The sequence below is a fragment of the Peromyscus eremicus genome, chromosome 10 (assembly GCF_949786415.1).
Source record: "Peromyscus eremicus chromosome 10, PerEre_H2_v1, whole genome shotgun sequence".
Classification (NCBI taxonomy): domain Eukaryota; kingdom Metazoa; phylum Chordata; class Mammalia; order Rodentia; family Cricetidae; genus Peromyscus; species Peromyscus eremicus.
In genome coordinates, this window is record NC_081426.1 from 68,689,411 (window position 1) to 68,706,757 (window position 17,347).

The 17,347-nt window shown below is 44.1% G+C and overlaps 1 protein-coding gene across 1 annotated transcript in view; it reads right to left on the bottom strand.

Moving 5' to 3' along the window:
- Aasdh (aminoadipate-semialdehyde dehydrogenase) overlaps positions 1-17,347 on the bottom strand; it is a 30,568-nt gene that overhangs the window by 6,775 nt on the left and 6,446 nt on the right. Inside the window, exons 4-11 of the mRNA XM_059276049.1 lie at positions 14,220-14,512; positions 11,457-11,649; positions 7,987-8,228; positions 7,439-7,545; positions 6,789-6,961; positions 5,162-5,354; positions 2,711-2,826; positions 878-1,673 (exon numbers count right to left, since the gene is read on the bottom strand). Coding sequence (XP_059132032.1) covers positions 878-1,673; positions 2,711-2,826; positions 5,162-5,354; positions 6,789-6,961; positions 7,439-7,545; positions 7,987-8,228; positions 11,457-11,649; positions 14,220-14,512 — 2,113 coding nt within the window. The remainder of the gene's footprint in view (positions 1-877; positions 1,674-2,710; positions 2,827-5,161; positions 5,355-6,788; positions 6,962-7,438; positions 7,546-7,986; positions 8,229-11,456; positions 11,650-14,219; positions 14,513-17,347) is intronic.

The following is a 17,347-nucleotide window of genomic DNA, read 5'->3' on the forward strand; positions in this document are numbered from 1 at the left end:
CCTACACTTTACAAGGTTCTGCCCACAGGCAGGTCACTGCTCTTGAAAGTCAATTTCCAAGACACTTTCTGTGCTGCCATCACTTACTAAGAGCTTCATCTGGGCCTTGCAGTGTACTAACGGACTTTTTGCTTGGTTACTCCTGCCCAGAGCTCTGATAGCCGATAGCCGTCATGGGTTTAAAATACACCCACACACTCTGAGACGTTCTTCCGGAAATGGAGACTAACTCTCTCCCGGAGCGTGGCCTGGACCTAGTGAGTTATGTTTGATGACGACAATGAAGCGGAAGTGATCGCCTCCAGTTTTAGAGACTAGGTCTTTAAAAGGACGCCGTAGCTCCCACAGCTTTCTCTTTGGGATGGCCCACTCTGAAGGAAGGCAGTCGGACGCCATGTCGTGCAAACCTTCAGACAGCTGGAGAGGCTCGTGCGGCAGACCTGAATCTTCTCAGCAAAAGGAGCTGAGAGCAGAGTCCGTGTTAACAGTGCCGTCTGGGAGCCATCCAGGAAGCCGATCTCTCAGTCCGCATAACGCCTTTAGTGCCTATAGCATGAGACCTCGATCATCAGCTGAGTGCCTGCAAGATTCCTGACCCAGGGACGCTGCTGTGGCTCAGCAGGTTTCAACGTCATGTGTGCTACAGCAGCAGGTTTTATGACTGTTTCCATTTGCTCCATGAGAAAAGTGAGACTGTGAGTCCAACAACCTGCCAAAGTCACAGAGGATAGCAATACACAGCTAACTTTATATCCAGGGTCTCAGATTCCAAACGCACACGCACGCTTGTGCATGTGCGTGCGTGCGTGCGTGCGTGTGTGTGCGCGCGCGTGTGTGTTCAATCAAACTCTACAAACCTTAAGACTCAGAGACTTACCAACTACAATAAAGTTTCCACACTTAGACACGCACGCTGAGGATTCAATTCGATCTCCCAAGAGCTGTTCCCATCGCATCTTCCCAGAGTAAAGGTCAACCGCTTTCACTCTGTGGGAGTGGGAGCCGATGAACACGGTCGTGGATGACTGATGGACAGCTGCTGCCATCACGAGCAGAGGGGAGGCATCTACACATCTGCCTGTGTCTGACCTCCACCTCTCTCGCAACACCATTGTCTCAGCCCCTGCCGAAGGTTTCCCCTCCTCAGACACCGGCGGTTTTTCCAAATTTTCGTCAGGAGCTGGAGGACTTAAGCCTTTCAGTATTTGAATGTTAGTCTGTGGAATGAAATCCAGAGGACAGACTGAAGGGCAGTGTCCTAACTCAGTTAGAAGCTTGCAAGAGCCCAGAGACAAGACCTGGCTCCCTCTGCTCAGAGCAATCAAAGCGTTTGTCTCACTGTCGTGGGTGGAGGGCACGGCAGAATCCAGATGTGCGGCTTTCCCGCAGGCTCGCTCTGGATCCGCGTCACTCAGTTTCCTTTTCGTGGCGTAAGCCTTGTTGATGTTCAGGTCCTCGTGGGTAAACAGGGTCTGGACGATGTGGTTGTAAATCTTTAAGATAGAGCTGCTGAGAATGAGCTCCAGGAGCCCAGGTATGGATGTGCCAGTGAGCTTTTCAATCTCGTTGAGGAGCCACTCAGACTTCAGGGAGTCTCCGCCACTGTCTAAGAAGAGTGAGTTGTCGGGAACCTGCACGGGATCCTCGGGATCCTCAGGGAGATTCAGAATAGACTACAGACGAGAGAAGGGAGAGACACCGTAAGAGGCCCAAACCAGAGGGCTTCACAGGTAACAAGTGACAGAAAGCTGACAGGACCTACAGCACAGATGGCACCATAAAAAAATGCTAACCATTAAGATAAATTAACAATTATTTTCTCTATACTAATAATCCTCTCTATACTACCAACTCCATCACAGATTATTCATTATCATCTCTGACTACGATTCCTTTTAGAGCATAAAATAAGGAATAAGGTTACAGAAACGTCTGCTTTACCACCTAGCCCTTAAGGTCCCCACAGCTAATATTCCCTACACGACAGTAACACTGATCCATTTCATAAAACTAAAACTGCCTCCCAAGTGGATCCCTAACAATTTAGCCCTCAGTGTTTAAGACTAACCAAATGCATTCACCTCACAGAACTATTCAGAAAAATCTTTTTTTTTTGGTTGTTTTTTGAGACAGGGTTTCTCTGTGCACCCCTGGCTGTCCTGGAACTCACTGTGTAGACCAGGCTGGCCTCAAACTCACAGAGATCCACCCGCCTCTGCCTCCTGAGTGCTGCGATTAAAGGCCTGGGACACCAACCGGGCTGAAAACTCTACATCTTATCTAGGAAATGTTGCTTTCCTACTGAGACACATTTAAAAATGCCTTGAGCAGAAAGAAACACACAACTACTGCAAGTTTCTCAGCACTAATGGCAGAAACCGAGATCCAGTGCCTGCCCACTGGGTAGGGCGTGGTTTTAGCACGGCAAGAGCATAGGTAATGCCCTGCCTCTACCAGGGAAAAGTCATGTCAGTAGGCACGTAGACACTGGCATCTTTTAAATTAACTCACTTTCAATAAATTTCTGTGTGAGACATTTAATTAAATACTCGTAACTTTTATTATAAACAAACTGGATGAAGGAAGGTATGCTACCTGGCACCTGGGCAGCTGTAATATTCTTAAAATAATTTTACTGGCTTACTAGGGTTACTAAAATTCCCTATAATGAATGAATTACAAGAATAAATTTATATTTAAGAAGTTGTACCTTCCATAAATACTGTAATTTTTCCCAAAGTTCTTCTCTTCCATGGATCTTATTCCTAGGCTGTGAGTTTATGTAGTATAAATACATCTCGTTTAATGCAGAAACATCAATTTTACCTTAATACGAAGAGAAATAACAAACATTAAAATAACATGTGTAAACTTTAACCATGCAGCTGGGGGTGTGGCTGAGTAGTGGAGCATGTGTAGTGGAGCATGTGTTCACACATACCAGGTCCTAGGCTTGACCCCACCCCATAAAATAAGCAAATAAATTACTTTTGCCCCAGAGCCACTGTGTGTGAATTAGTTACACACACTTCACTGTAAAGCTTAGCAATCACATAGAACAGATAATCAATCCTGAAGGCCGACGCCACAGACTATAGTGAATATCACCCGAGAGGGAAGAAGATGCTTTTTACTGATGTTCAAGGGCTCAAGACGTGGTATTGAGGGGAGGTACAAAGCACTGACTACGAGTGAGATGCACGGAGTGAAAATGGGTTCCATTACCTTGTACGCTAACTAGATGCATCTAAAATTCTTAACAAATATGATGAGTGACAGAGCAACTACTATATTTTGAAGTATGTGTTAAATTAAAATGTCATGGGTGAGGAACTATCAATAGTGTATATACACGCATATACATATATAAAACATACTTGAAAAATGTGTGTGTGTGTGTGTGTGTGTGTGTGTGTGTGTGTGTGTTCTGTCTCAGTCAGTACAACTTTTAGGACTTGACTCTCTCCTTCTATCATAACATCGAGTTATCAAACCACTAGGCACGTGCAGCATCCATTTTTAACCATGAGCCATCTCTCTAGCCTCATACTTTTTTTAAAAAGCACAGTCTTATTATATAGCTCAAGTTGGTGTAAAGCTTAGTAATCCTCCTGCCTCAGCTTCCCCAGTGCCGGGATTACAGGTATGTGGTACTGTGTCTGACTTTTAAGAGTATATGTTTTGCCACCTAGGCTACATAGTGAAACCAAGGCTACCCTGAAATACGTATCAAGACTCTGTTGCCCAAAAGGTATGCAAATTGAAGCTAAGTAGTAGTACTATGCAGATTTCAGCTCTACCACTGTGATGACTCATTTTGTGTCAATGTGAGTGAGTCATAGGTTGGCCCACTGTTCAAAATTGATTTAAAACTCTTTCTGCCTGCATCTATAATGATATTTCAGGATAAGATTAGCATATGAATCAATGGCCTCAATGAAGAAGACTGTCTTCCCAAACTGGCTGGTTATCAGCCCAGCCCTGGAGGCCTGCACAGACACAAAGTAGAAGGGGGATGAACCTCCTCAGTGTGTGTGCTGGGAGATGCCCGCAGTGTCTACGCCATGGCTCCCGATTCTCGGGCCTCAAAAGCTCTCTTAGGACCCCTCCAGCTCGAAGCACAGGACGCAACCTTTCAGTCTCTGGAGCCACGTCAGGCAGTTCCCTCTAATATTTTTATATATCTATCTAAACATCAGTTCTGTTTCTCTGGTGACCCCTGAGAAATACAACCACTGACCTTCATGGCCAGCCTGACTGGGTTCAGAGTCACTCCCCTAGGTGTGTCTGTAAGGATGCTCTGGGGATGAACAAAAAAGGGGGACCATCCCTGAACGTGGGCTGGGGGCACAGAGAATAAAGGAAAGGAGACAGACAGACAGAGCCTGTCTTCATCCTCTGCTGGCCACCATCACACGACCTGAGCTGCTCACTGCGCCTTCCGTCCATGGCAGACAGACACACTATGAAGCCATCAGCCCAAATCTTTCCTCCCTTAAGCCTTTTCTGTCGGGTACTGTCAGGGGATGCACAAGTGCTGTGGGATGGTCTGTATGGCAAATGTGTTGTTGATTAGTCAATAAATAAAACACTGATTGGCCATTGGCTAGGCAGGAAGTGTAGGCGGGACAAGGAGGAGAATAAAGTTGGGAAGTGGAAGGTTAAGTCAGAGAGACACTGCCAGCCGCCATGATGAGAAACAGCATGTGAAGATGCTGGTAAGCCACGGGCCACGTGGCAAGGTATAGATTAATGGAAATGGATTAATTTAAGCTGTAAGAAAAGTTAGCAAGAATCCTGCCACGGCCATACAGTTTGAAACCAATATAAGTCTCTGTGTTTACTTGGTTGGATCTGAGAGGCTGTGGGACTGGCAGATGAGAAAGATTTGTCCTGACTGTGGGCCAGGCAGGAAAACTTAAGCTACACACAAGTAATTAATACTCAGCACAATGCAGGGGGAATTGCCTACCTGCAAATCGGAATACCATCAGCCCACAGGAGTTTTTCAACAGGAATGAGTTAGTTACACAAAGCAATTAACAGGGTAGACCATAGTTAATGCTAGTATCACTTAGTATAGCACTTATGTAGCCGTTAAACTAATCTGAGTACCATTAGTTTCTCCAGCACTGAACACATCTGCGCTAAGTCACTTTACCATGACATGTAAATGGTAGAGTATCAATCAACACTATGTCATCAGGGAGGGCGTGAGTTGGAAGCTCTTTCTGCAATTTTTTAAAGATGCGATCCTTTACTAAATCAACTTTGGATGCGATGAAGAGAATCAGCTTTTCCTCATTATACCACATGACCGCACAGGATTCCACTTGGTCAAGTTCCTCAGCCACCTGTAAGAGAGATTATCCTCCTTTACTAATGGGGACATCTAGGAACAGGCTCCTGAATGCTCGGATTTGTTATGCCTAAAATCAGTACAGCTGAATTAAGTTCTAGAAAATACCTGAGATTTTTAAAAATTGCTTGCTATTGGTATCTATTACTAACAGTGAGTCACCATTTAAAAAAAAATACATTCCAAAGCAAACAAATGTATTTTCATAGGACTCAAAATCTATTTTGTTACTTCCTTTTTGTTTATTTTTATGTATGTGTGCCTGTGTGTTTTGCACACCATGTGAATACAGGTGCCGGAGGAGGCCAGAGGATGTTGGATCCCCTGTAACTGGAGTTACAGAAGAAGGTTGTGAGCTGTCTGATGTGGGTGCTAGAAAGCAACCTGGGTCCTCTGCAAGAGCTGAGGCATCTCTAACCACTGAGCTATCTCTACATTCCCATATTTATTTTTAAAACGGCCATCTCGGCGGAGCGGTGGTGTGGCATGTCTTTAATCCCAGCATTCGGGAGGCAGTGGCAGGTGGATCTCTGTGAGTTCAAAGCCAGTTTGGTCTACAGCGTGAGTTCCAAGATAGCAAGGACTACACAGAGAAGCCCTGCCTAGGAAAACCAAAAAACTAAACAATAAAAAAAAAATTTAAAAATGGCCATCTCAAGGAAGGCTTGGGGAGTCACACCTGTAATCCTAACACTAAGAAGCCTGAGGCAGGAGACTTGGAGTTTCAGAATAACCTGGGCTACATAAAGAGACTCTGCCGCAAAATAAAACAAACAAAATACCTTCCTGATAGGAATAAGAAATACATTGAGGTCAGGGGCCGGGCGGTGGTGGCTCACGCCTTTAATCCCAGCACTCGGGAGGCAGAGCCAGGCGGATCTCTGTGAGTTCAAGGCCAGCCTGGGCTACCAAGTGAGTCCCAGGAAAGGCACAAAGCTACACAGAGAAACCCTGTCGCGAAAAAAAAACAAAAAAAAAAAAAAGAAATACATTGAATTACCCATGCCTTTTATTGCTTTTTTTTTTTTTTTAGATTTTTTTTTGATACAGTTTCTTTGTATAGTCTTGGCTGTCCTAGAACTCACTTTGTTGACCAGGCTGGCCTCAAACTCAGAGATCCACCTGCCTCTGCCTCCTGAGTGCTGGGATTAAAGGTGTGTACCACTCCCATCTGGCACTTTTTTTTTTTAAGACAGGATCCTGCTATATAACTCAGGTTGGCCTTGAGCTCATAATCCTTAGCCTCAGCCTCCAGAGTGATGTTCACAGGCGTGCATCAGCACACCCGGCTCCATATCTTTTATTGTAATTAATTATGAATATTAAGATGTGGGCTTTAGATGATGCCAACGGAGAGTCTGGCGTAGAACTTGGGTGGTAGCCGCCTCTCCTACCTGCCACACTAGCAGATATTTATAAGTGGCCCCACCTGCTGTACAAGCTCGGTGCTAAGACGTTTGCCATGCCGCTTAATCTGGCTGTCCTTTCTTCCCAAGAAAAACATCTCTCCATCTTTCACAGTCACCAAGTCTCCTGTGGCTCGCAGGGTGCCAAGAGGCACCGTCACTTCATCGTCGAGGAAACAGACTCTGTTCTCCCCACCTTTCAAAGACACAGACTCCAGGGTCAAAATCCACAGAAAAACCGACTTAACAATATCCAAATCAAAGTGCCTCTAAAACTCAGGAACTAAGACTCAGACCCTGACTGTACTAAAATGAGGAGACTTTAAATGCTATTTTAAATGCTACCTACGCTAACTGATAAAACTAGGCACAGTAACTTCGGGAAGTTAGTGAAAGGATAAAGCTAAACTTATTTCTAAAAATACGTATGATTTTAAAAAACATCCTTAGAATACTGCTAGATATAGTTTTGTCAAATGCTAACATTTCAAGTTATGTTTCTAAATTATTAAGAACTGCATGTGAAATAATTTGGGGAAACACTAAATATCTCATGATTATGAAGAGATTAAAATTTATCACTGAAAAGTTCATTCTACATAAAAAAAATCATGGAGTAAAAGAAACATCTGATTTTTCTTTCTGAAAAATCAACCAAGAAATATAAACCAACCTAAAAACACTTGGCCGGTGCCTTCATGAACTGGGGAACCGTTTGCATCCCTGACCTCAACCACCGTTCCAAGTAGCGGAGACCCCAGCTGTACAGGAAAGTCACGTCTGCGAAAAACACAGCCCAGAGCAGCTTTAAAATTCACATTTGAGCGGACTTCCCAGTGCATCCAAAGCACAGTGTAGTAAATAAAGACAAAACAGTTTAGGGTACAATTCAAAGACCGCCTGAAGAGAGGGTTTGCTGGAAACAGTATAGTGTCTTACCGATTCAGTCACAAAAGAGTCTGGCAGGATCTTGCCATCAGTTATAGGAAAGATTTTGGATTCTTAACTTGAAACAGTGTTTTAAAAATTATCACTACAGCGTCCAACAAACCCTGTCGACAGGTAGGGCTAGGAATGCAGCTCCCCGGCAGAGGGCGTGCTCAGCATGCAAGGCCCATGCCTTCAACTGCCATCCCAAACAAAACTCACAAACCCCAGTACTGATGCTAAGATCTCTGGATGAGACTCCTCCCCTCCACTGAGTGTAACTAAAGCTCTTACTTCACAGGAGAATTAAGAATGTCCTCTGGGATCCTGTAAAAAGTCGCCCAGCTGGATACCTCTGTGATACCATAAATGTTAAAGATCCGGGTCTTGTTGCCTTTGCCTCGCCATCTTCTGAGAACAGTCAGTGAGGGGAAGGCTTCCCCGCCGAGGGCCAGCACTCTCAGAGAAGTGTGTGCTGACAGGACGGTGGACTTGATGAGCTCACATCCAAATCTCCTCAGCAATGTCGGCGTTGCCTGGAAAGACACTAAAGTCACTCAGTTTTCTCCTTCCGTATGTAAACACTAGAAGAATTAATTCAGATTTTGTTTTTTGGAGCCCATGTGGACATTAAGGCTGTGTTTTTCGTTCTTTAGGATTTCTTATTATTTCTGTGTTTGTTTGTGTGTGTGTGCCTGCAGAAGCCAGAAGAGGGCATGGGATGCCTTAGAGCCGGACCTGCAGGCCATTGTCAACCACTAGACACAGGTTCTGGGAACTGAACTCTGGGCCAAGGAATACTCCTGACCACTGGGACATCTCTCTAACCCTGAGGTGAGAATTTGCAGTTGGCAAGCCTGATTTATAAGACCCTAAATAAATATTTCACATTTCATCCATGTTATTGTATTTATAAACAGTTTATTTCTTTTTTATTACCAAGTGGTACTCCACTGTATAAATTAGGGCTGTTTTTTCCATTTCCATATAAAATCTAGGATCAACTTGTGAATTTCTACAAAACATTTACTGGGATTTTGGTAGAAAAGTACATTTAACATAACTTACAGGCTGACTTAGTAAGAGCTGCCCTGTTGAAATGCCTGTTTACACAGGTAGGTCTTTAATTTCCATGAATAATCTTACAGAGTTTTCAGTGCATGAGTCTTGCTATTCTTCAAACTTATTCCTATTTTATTATTTTTGATGTTATTGTAAAGAAATATTTTCTTAATTTTGCTTTAGGCATTTCCTTAATAGAAATACACACACCTAGAAATACATGACGATATACACATATTTACACATTCAAGTACAGCTGGCTTTTATATCAAGAGGATATCTTCCAATTTGGCTAAATGCATATTAGTTCTGATGTCTTCTTCTCCCAGTTCTCCAGATACATGATCATGCTGTCCGCGTATGACATTTCTCCTCCACCTTCTCCTTGTCCTGCTCTCCCCCTCCTTCCTTCTACTCCTCTTCCCCCTTCCCTTTCTCCTTATTGCACTGGGAGACATACCAGCACAATGCTAAAAAAGGAGGAAAGAGACAGGGAGGGAGGGAGGAAGGAAGGCAGGCGGGTGGTGGTGGTGGTGGTGGTGGTGGTGGTGGTGGTGGTGGCGCACACCTTTAATCCCAGCACTCGGGAGGCAGAGGCAGGTGGCTCTCTGTGAGTTCGAGGCCAGCCTGGGCTACAAAGCGAGTTCCAGGACAGAAACCCTGCCTCGAAAAACAAAACAAAATGAAAGAAAGAATTACTTTATATACATGAGTGTTTTGCTTCCGTGTATATGTGGGTACCTGAGGATGTAAAAGGCACCAAATCCCCTAGAACCCAGGATCTGAAGTGATGGTTGCTTGTGAGCCACCATGTGGGTGACAGGAACCAAACTGAAGTCCTCGGAAGAGCAACAAGGGCTTTTATCCTCTAACTATCGTCTCCATCTCTTTTAACCACTTACAGTGCAGCATCTTACAGCTTGTGTGCTACACACTCTTTTATTTTATAACTTTTGTGAGTGTTTCCTCTCTATGCATATGTGCGCATCACATGTACACTTGGTGTCCTGAGGTCAGAGGATGGTGTCAGAGCCTCTAGAACTGGAGTTACAGACAATTATGAGCTACCATGTGGGTGACAGAAAGTGAACCCAGGTCTTCTCCAAGAACAGCAGCTGAACTCACAATGGGTGTGACAGCATGCACAAAATCTATGTAAGCCCAGGCCGGAACAAGTCCCAGCATGGAGAGGAAAGTTGGGCATAATGTCCCATCCCTAGCCAAGGAGCTATTGACAACTGTCAGCTGCTGAGAGAGGGTCATTTTTCTCCTAAGAGTATAGCCCTGGTAAGTTAACGATGTGTCAGTGAAAGGCCGCACATTCAAGAATATTTGGGCTGCACAAATTAGCCTTTGTGGTGGTTTGAATGAAAATGGCCCCCTTAGGCTCATAGGGAGTGTTACTATTAGGGGGTGTGGCCTTGTTGGAGGAAGTGTGTCACTGGGCTCAAGAAAGGCTCAGTTTCTCACTCTCTTCCTGCTGCCTGCTGATCCAGATGTAGAACCTCTTCTACCTATTCTACACTCAATAGAAAGTTGGCCAGTTTCTTGTAATAATCCAGCACCATGTCTGCCTGAGTACCACCATAGTTCCTGCCATGACAATAATGGACTAAACCTCTGAATTGTAAGCCAGCCCCAATTAAATGTTTCCTTATAAGAGTTGCCATGGTCATGGTGTCTCTTCACAGCAATAGAAACCCTATCTAAGACAGCTTTGATGAGGAAAAAAACCCCCACAAATTGGGTAGGTAGGGGAGGAGGAGTAGATCGATGAAGACTCAGGGAGGAGGGTGAGTATGATGAGACATGTAGGAAATTCTCAAAAAATAAAAACAGTTGTTAATTGTGGGAAAGGTGTGGTATGTGGTGTATGTACACAGGAGCATGAGTGTACACATGCAGAGGCCAGAACAGGATATCCGGTGTCTTCCTCTACCATACTCCACTGTATGTTTTTGAACCTGAAGCTGACCATTCCAGCTAGGCGAGCTGATTAGTGAGCTTCCAGAATCCACCTGCCTCAGCCCCAACCAACACTGAGCTTCAGACATATGTGGCATGCCTGGCTTTTACATGGGTACCGGGGACATGAACTCACGTTCTCTCATGCTTTCATAAAAAGTGCTCTTAAAAGATACCTCTCCAGTTCCATATTCTTTGTGGTTTTTGGGGGGTGGGGTGGGAGCAGTATTTGTTTGTTTGGTTGGTTGGTTGTCTGAGACAGGGTTTCTCTGTGTAGTCCTGACTGTCCTGGAACTCAGTGTGTAGAGCAGGCTGGTCTTGAGCTCCTCATAAGGAAGCCTCCACCTCCCAAGTATTGAGATTACAGGCAGATGCTCACACACCTGGTTCTTAGCTCATCTCTAATGGAGTGATTACTATACTAGCTTTTGGTAGGATCACAATATGCTTAAACGTTATGAGAGAAGATAGCCCAGCAGCACACTCATAGTCAAAGTCAAGTTCCTCCAGTGTACAACAGGCGAATGAATGCACAGTAAATAATTCTCTAGACATGCTTAACTGATTTCTCTTTCATTTTAAGATAAACATGTGCCGTCACAAGGTGATAACCTTTGATGAACTAACTACATATCCTTAATCCATTGGGAAGAACTACAGAACTATAAAGGATCCTCTACCACATGTAACCTTAGAAGAATGCAGAAGAAAACATTTCCGTTGCTCCTGAAGCATACCTGTAAAACGGTCACTCGGTGGTGGGAAAAGAGAGCATCAGCTAACTTTGATGGGGTCACTTTGACAGAAGTCGGCACGATAAGCAGACAGGCCCCACTGAACAGAGAAACAAATATTTCCACAACAGATGGATCGAAGGTCAGAGGTGAAGCCAGAAACAAGACATCTTCGTGGGTGATGTCAAAAAGTACCCTAAAGACAAACAGAGCATCGCTGTCATCAGGACCGCCTAAGCCTGGGCAAGCACAGACCCTAAAGAAGCATTAAGTAGGGACTAGAGAGATGGCTCAGTGGTTAAAAGCACTTCCTGCTCTTTCAAAGGACCCAGGTTCGGTTCCCAGCACCCACATGGTAGTTCACCCCATCTGAAACTCTTGTTCCAGAGAATTCATGGCTTCGTCTGACTTCTATGAACACTAGGTATACACATAGCACACTGACATTCATTCGAGAAAAACATTCATACACATGAAATAAAAATAGATAAATCTAAAAGAAGAAGAGGAAGAGGAAATCAGCATCGATGCCATCATCAAGGAGAACATGTTTTTCTGGATGCCTCAGACTTCACTCTTCAGAGTAACCGAAACGGCGCTATTGCTGCTGGCAACCCTCTTTACAGAAGGCAGGACTGAAGCCCTCCAGCAGAGTGCAGTAGAGCACGCCTATAACCCCAGCACTCGGGAGGCAGAGGAAGGGGTGCTTCTCTGCGAGCTTGAGGCCAGCCTGGGCTACATCATCAGTTCCAGGGCAGCCAGAGCTGCACAGTAAGACCCTGTCTCAACCATCTTTTAAATAAATAAAAATAGATAGAAGAGAGCCCTTTGAATAATTCCATTTCCCCCCTTTTACCAGATAAGCTTCATCATCTGTGACTATTTTCTCATTTGTTGATGTAGACAGAGTGAACTACAACCCCCAGAATTCTCTACTATGCTTTCATTTTGCCTTTGTTTTTATTTTTGTTGTTTTGTTTTTCTTTTGTTTTTTAGATATACTGTTCTGTTATGTAGTTCTGGCTGGCCTGGCACTCACTATGTAGCCCAGACTGGCCTCAAACTCACAGCAATCCTCCTGCTTCAGCCTTCCAATAGCTAGGATTACAGGTGTGAATCACCAGTTATAGGAGGTTCCCTTTAAGGAGCAGGTTAGAGAACAGAAGGCTGGCAGCTGCCATTTAGTGAAGTGCACACTCTGCCGGTTATTCAGTTCAACATTCCAGTCCATAATCAGCTGAGTTTTCTCAATCCTGAAATGGCCGGATTTCTCCTTAGCGAAAACCAAACAGGGCTGGAGAGATGACTTCGTGCTTCAGAGCACACTGCTGCTCCAGCACCTACTGGGAAGTCAGGCAGTTTGGTCTAGCTAACTCCAGGTCGAGAGAAACCAAAGTCTCTGGCCTCTGCATACATATAACATACCCACAAGTAGATATACACATGATTAAAAACAAGTTAGAATATTTTTTAAAAAGCAGCAGCAGCAGTGCTGGGTCTACAGTTAATTTCCCTCCCACCTGACTGTGTTTTCTGACTATGCTGTGGGGTTCCAACCTGCTACTGACTCTCTCCTAGCCGAACACACTTTCTCAGCCGTTCTGTGTGAGCCAGTCTCTTGTAAAAATCTACTCTTATACTCTGGTTTCCTTGCAGTAGAATCTTCCTTCTGCTGAATTATTTTTTGTGGTGATATTTTGTGTATGATCTAATGAATAAAGCTTGTCTGAAGATCAGAGGGCAAAGCCAGCCACCAGTTAGCCATATAGGCCAGGCAGTGGTGGCACACACCTTTAATCCAGAACTCAAGAGGCAGAGGCAGATGGATCTCTGTGAGTTCAAGGCCACCCTGGGCTACACAGGCTTGATCCAGTCTAAAATAGAAACAGAGCCAGGCAGTGATGGCAAACACCTTTGATCCCAGCCCTTGGGATATCACACCTTTAATCCCAGCACTAGGGAGGTGGAGAGAGGAAGTGATATGGCTGGGCGGAGAGGGGACTATAAGGCAGGAGGAGACAGGAGCTGGGTATTCTTTCGGCTGAGGATTTCGTAGAGGTAAGAAGTAGTGGCTGGCTGCTCTGCTTCTCTGACCTTTCAGCATTTACCCTGAGATCTGACTGGAGTTATCTGCATTTGTTGGATGCCCAGCTTGTTACATGGGTCCTGTGTTCAGAACTCCAATCTCACGCACACCACTCACGCACATGCACACACACACCCACAGCTTCTGTTCTATCTTTTGTGTGTTCTGTGATTGGCCTGTTAACCACAAGTGCATGCCTTGTCTGCAGAGAACTAAAGATAATATACAGATCAAACAAGACAGATCCAATTGATCAGTTATTTAGGATTATCCATTTGGATCAAGATTTACAAAGAACAGATATTTAAATTTATTTTTCTTTTTTAAAATGCACGATTTTGTTTGTTTTATTTATTTTTCAAAACAGAGTTTCTCTGTGTAACAGCCCTGTCTGTCCTGGAACCCGACTTGTATGTAGGCCAGGCTGTCCTCAAACTCAGAGATCCACCTGCCTCTGCCTCCCAAGTGCTGGGATTAAAGATGTACACCATCACTGCCTAGCTAGAATGAAAGATTTTCATTTTGTTTTGTTTTCCTGAGTTAGAGTTTCTCTCCACAGCACAAACTGGCCTCAAACTTGTAACCTCCCTCTGCCTCTCAAATGCTGAGACTCCTGGTGAGTCCTGCCACACCCAGCTGAAAGCACAGATTCTAAGAAGGATTCACAGGACAGAACTTACCGAAAGTGCTGGATGTTTGGAAGTATGCATGCATGAGGCACTCTGACGATCTTTGGTGTCCCTGTGGTCCCTGAGGTATGGAGGACATAAGCCAAGCAACGCTCTTGCCGAATGTCCATGTGTGCCTTCTCTCCGATGCTGTTCTCAGAATTCCTGCTGGTTTTTCTACCATTTATCTCATATTTCTCTTTTCTATCACCATTTTCCCAATGAAGTTTGAAGAGCACCAGGTTCTTATGTTCCACTGAAACTGTGTCATAGTTCAAAAGTGTTTCATGTGAAGATTTGAATTTCTGTGAGGGAAGATATTTATGAATATTAACATGTTAAAAAGGATTCTTCTATAGAGAATGTAAAATATCCATTTACTCATTCAATATGGCTTAACCAGGGATGGGAGGACTAGCTACATATCTTGGGACAAGGAGAGAAATGAGACACAACCAAGAGTTAAGTGTCCTTATTTTCAAACTCACCTTCAAAGCAGACGTGTATAAAAGCACATAACTGCAATGCAATGTGGTAAAAGTGGTAAGGGCACATGACTGAGATGTTGGTGGAGAAGCGGAACTTACTCCACACAGAGGTCAGAGATTCCAGAGGCAATATTTGTTATTCCCCAGATGAGAAGATGGGTAGTTCAGCCAGTCACTGACGGAGAGCACCTGATCTAAGAAAGCTGAGGACAGTAAGCAGTTCAGAAACGTGCAAAGACGGAGAAGGAGGTGAGGACTGGTGTGACAGGAGACGAAAGGAGACCCAATCACTCTGTATGATTGGCATACAGGAGTCCGGCCCTTAGCCTATGTGATAGGCTTCATCTGAAAGTGGCAACAGCATGTGACTAACTGTTAAGTGATTGCCGCTTACTGAATCCTTTACAGTGGTTCTGAGCTGGTCTTGCACTAGGAGTGGACAGCAAGAGTCGGCAAGCAGCATCCACAGAAGTTGTGGCCTTCTGGCCATGGTGAACCAATGGCTGGGTTCTGGCTTTGGTGCTTTGGCGTGATGCAGAAGTGAGTTGGATGAAACGGTGTGATGTTTAATTTGTTTGGCTTTTGATCTCTGGAAACAAGTTCTTGCTGTGTGGCCCTGGCTGGCCTGGAATTCACTATGTAGACCACTTTGGCCTCTACCCTAAGGCCATTGTCAGCGCTCTGAGGGCTAGGATTACAGAGTACATCACCACTGGACCAGCATCCATTTAAAGTGGGGTTCTTCTCAGTAGAGCTTCTTGGGCTGATTTGTAAAATCAGCTTAACTGAAACAATCTGAGTTTTCATATTAAACAAATAGATATAAATAACAAAAGGTCAAACGCTGGTAGCTTGCCACGTTTTCTGCTTGTGTGTTTGTTGTACGTGGTGCATGTTAAAAGTGGCATGTTATATACAGCCTGTAATGCAAAACAACAACAACAACAACAATAATAATAATAATAAATATTAAAGGCAAACTGTAACCATCTGTAATCTCGGGACACATGAGCTGGAGGCAGCAGGACCTTCTAACACACATTCAAGGTTAGCTGGACATAGTGGTGCATGTCCTTAATCCCAGCACTCACGACACAGAGGCAGGAAGACTTCTGTGAGTTTGAAGCTAGCCTGGTCTACATAACGAGTTCCAGGACAGCCAGGGCTATGGAGAGAGAACCTGCCTCAAACCAAACAAACCCAGACAAACAAAAAAAGAAGTTCAAGGTCATCAGCTTAATAGTGAGTCTGAGGTCAGCCTGGGATATATGAAACTTTATTGAAAACAAAACAGCAACTAAAATAGCTCAAGACTATATATTCTTAAGATTTAGATCAAAATCATTACTTTCCATGAAAACTGTCCTCTGCTTGAGACACACTCAGCTCCCTCAGAGCCCCACCACACTGTAGATCCACGGTGGGCTCCAGAGTACTTGCCCTTCTTTTCTCCCCAACACACAGTACACAAAGTTAGAGGGGTTGTATACACCAGCATCCTCCCAAATACCTCATCTCTACCTAGTCCCAGCCTCTACACTGCTGACATTTGGGCATAGAATTCCTTGTGGGAGCTTGTCTTGTACACTGTAGGATTTTTAGCACCCTCTGCTACCTACTGGATGCCAATAGCTCCTTGTTTTTATTGGGATAATTATTACAGCTCGGAAGACCAGCTTCTAAGCTGCTGAAAGGGCTCAAAGAGAAAGCCTAGTGTGGCAAAACTTAGTACTTTTATCTGAGGGCTTTTTTAGGAAGTGAATGAATTTTCATGCATTCTGATGGCTACTTTCTTTATTCTCTCATGTTAGCTCTAAATCTCTTTGTTATTCACAGCTATATATATCCAACAGAATCTTTCATGTTGAATACAGGAGTTACATTTGAAGGTCACATTCCATTTCTTAAGTAAATGATAAAAGACAGAGTCATCTTGACAACATACATGCAATAAACCTCAACTTCCTAATTGGTAGGGCTGTAATTTGCAGCTACAGCTGCAAAGAAAGAACCAATCATTTTGTTATCTACCTAAAGAGATAATCTTATAAAGGACTTTTAAAGGAGTTACAAGACTAAACCACTGAGGAGTCCCAAGAAAAATAAGGAAATTGTGTATTACATCCTGTATTTCTGAGTGTAATAACATTTTAAACTAACATTTTGGGATTAACAATCATAACAATGTCAGGCTCTCTTGGACTAAGATTGTTTACAGAGCTCCAAGTGCCATAAATGCTTTGGTTGGAACTCGGGTTTACCTTAATTCTCTTAATATGAGCTCATTTCAGCATTCTCCAAGGCACAGTAACACTAAAAGCATTTTAAATCCCCCACCCCCACCCCGACAGAATTTCTCTGTGTAGCTTTGGTGCTGTCCTGGATCTCACTCTGTAGACCAGGCTGGCCTCGAACTCACAGAGATCCACCTGGCTCTGCCTCCCAAGTGCTGGGATTAAGGCGTGAGCCACTGCTGCCCGGCATCATAAATCATATTGATATTGACAATTAATTCTCACACCTAACCATCTTTTAACTTCCAGTAAGATTTAAGGAAAATAAGCATGCCAGGTGTGGTGGCACCTTTAATCCCATCACTTGGTAGGTAGAGGCAGGTGGATCTCTGTGATTTCAAGGCCAGCCTGATCTACA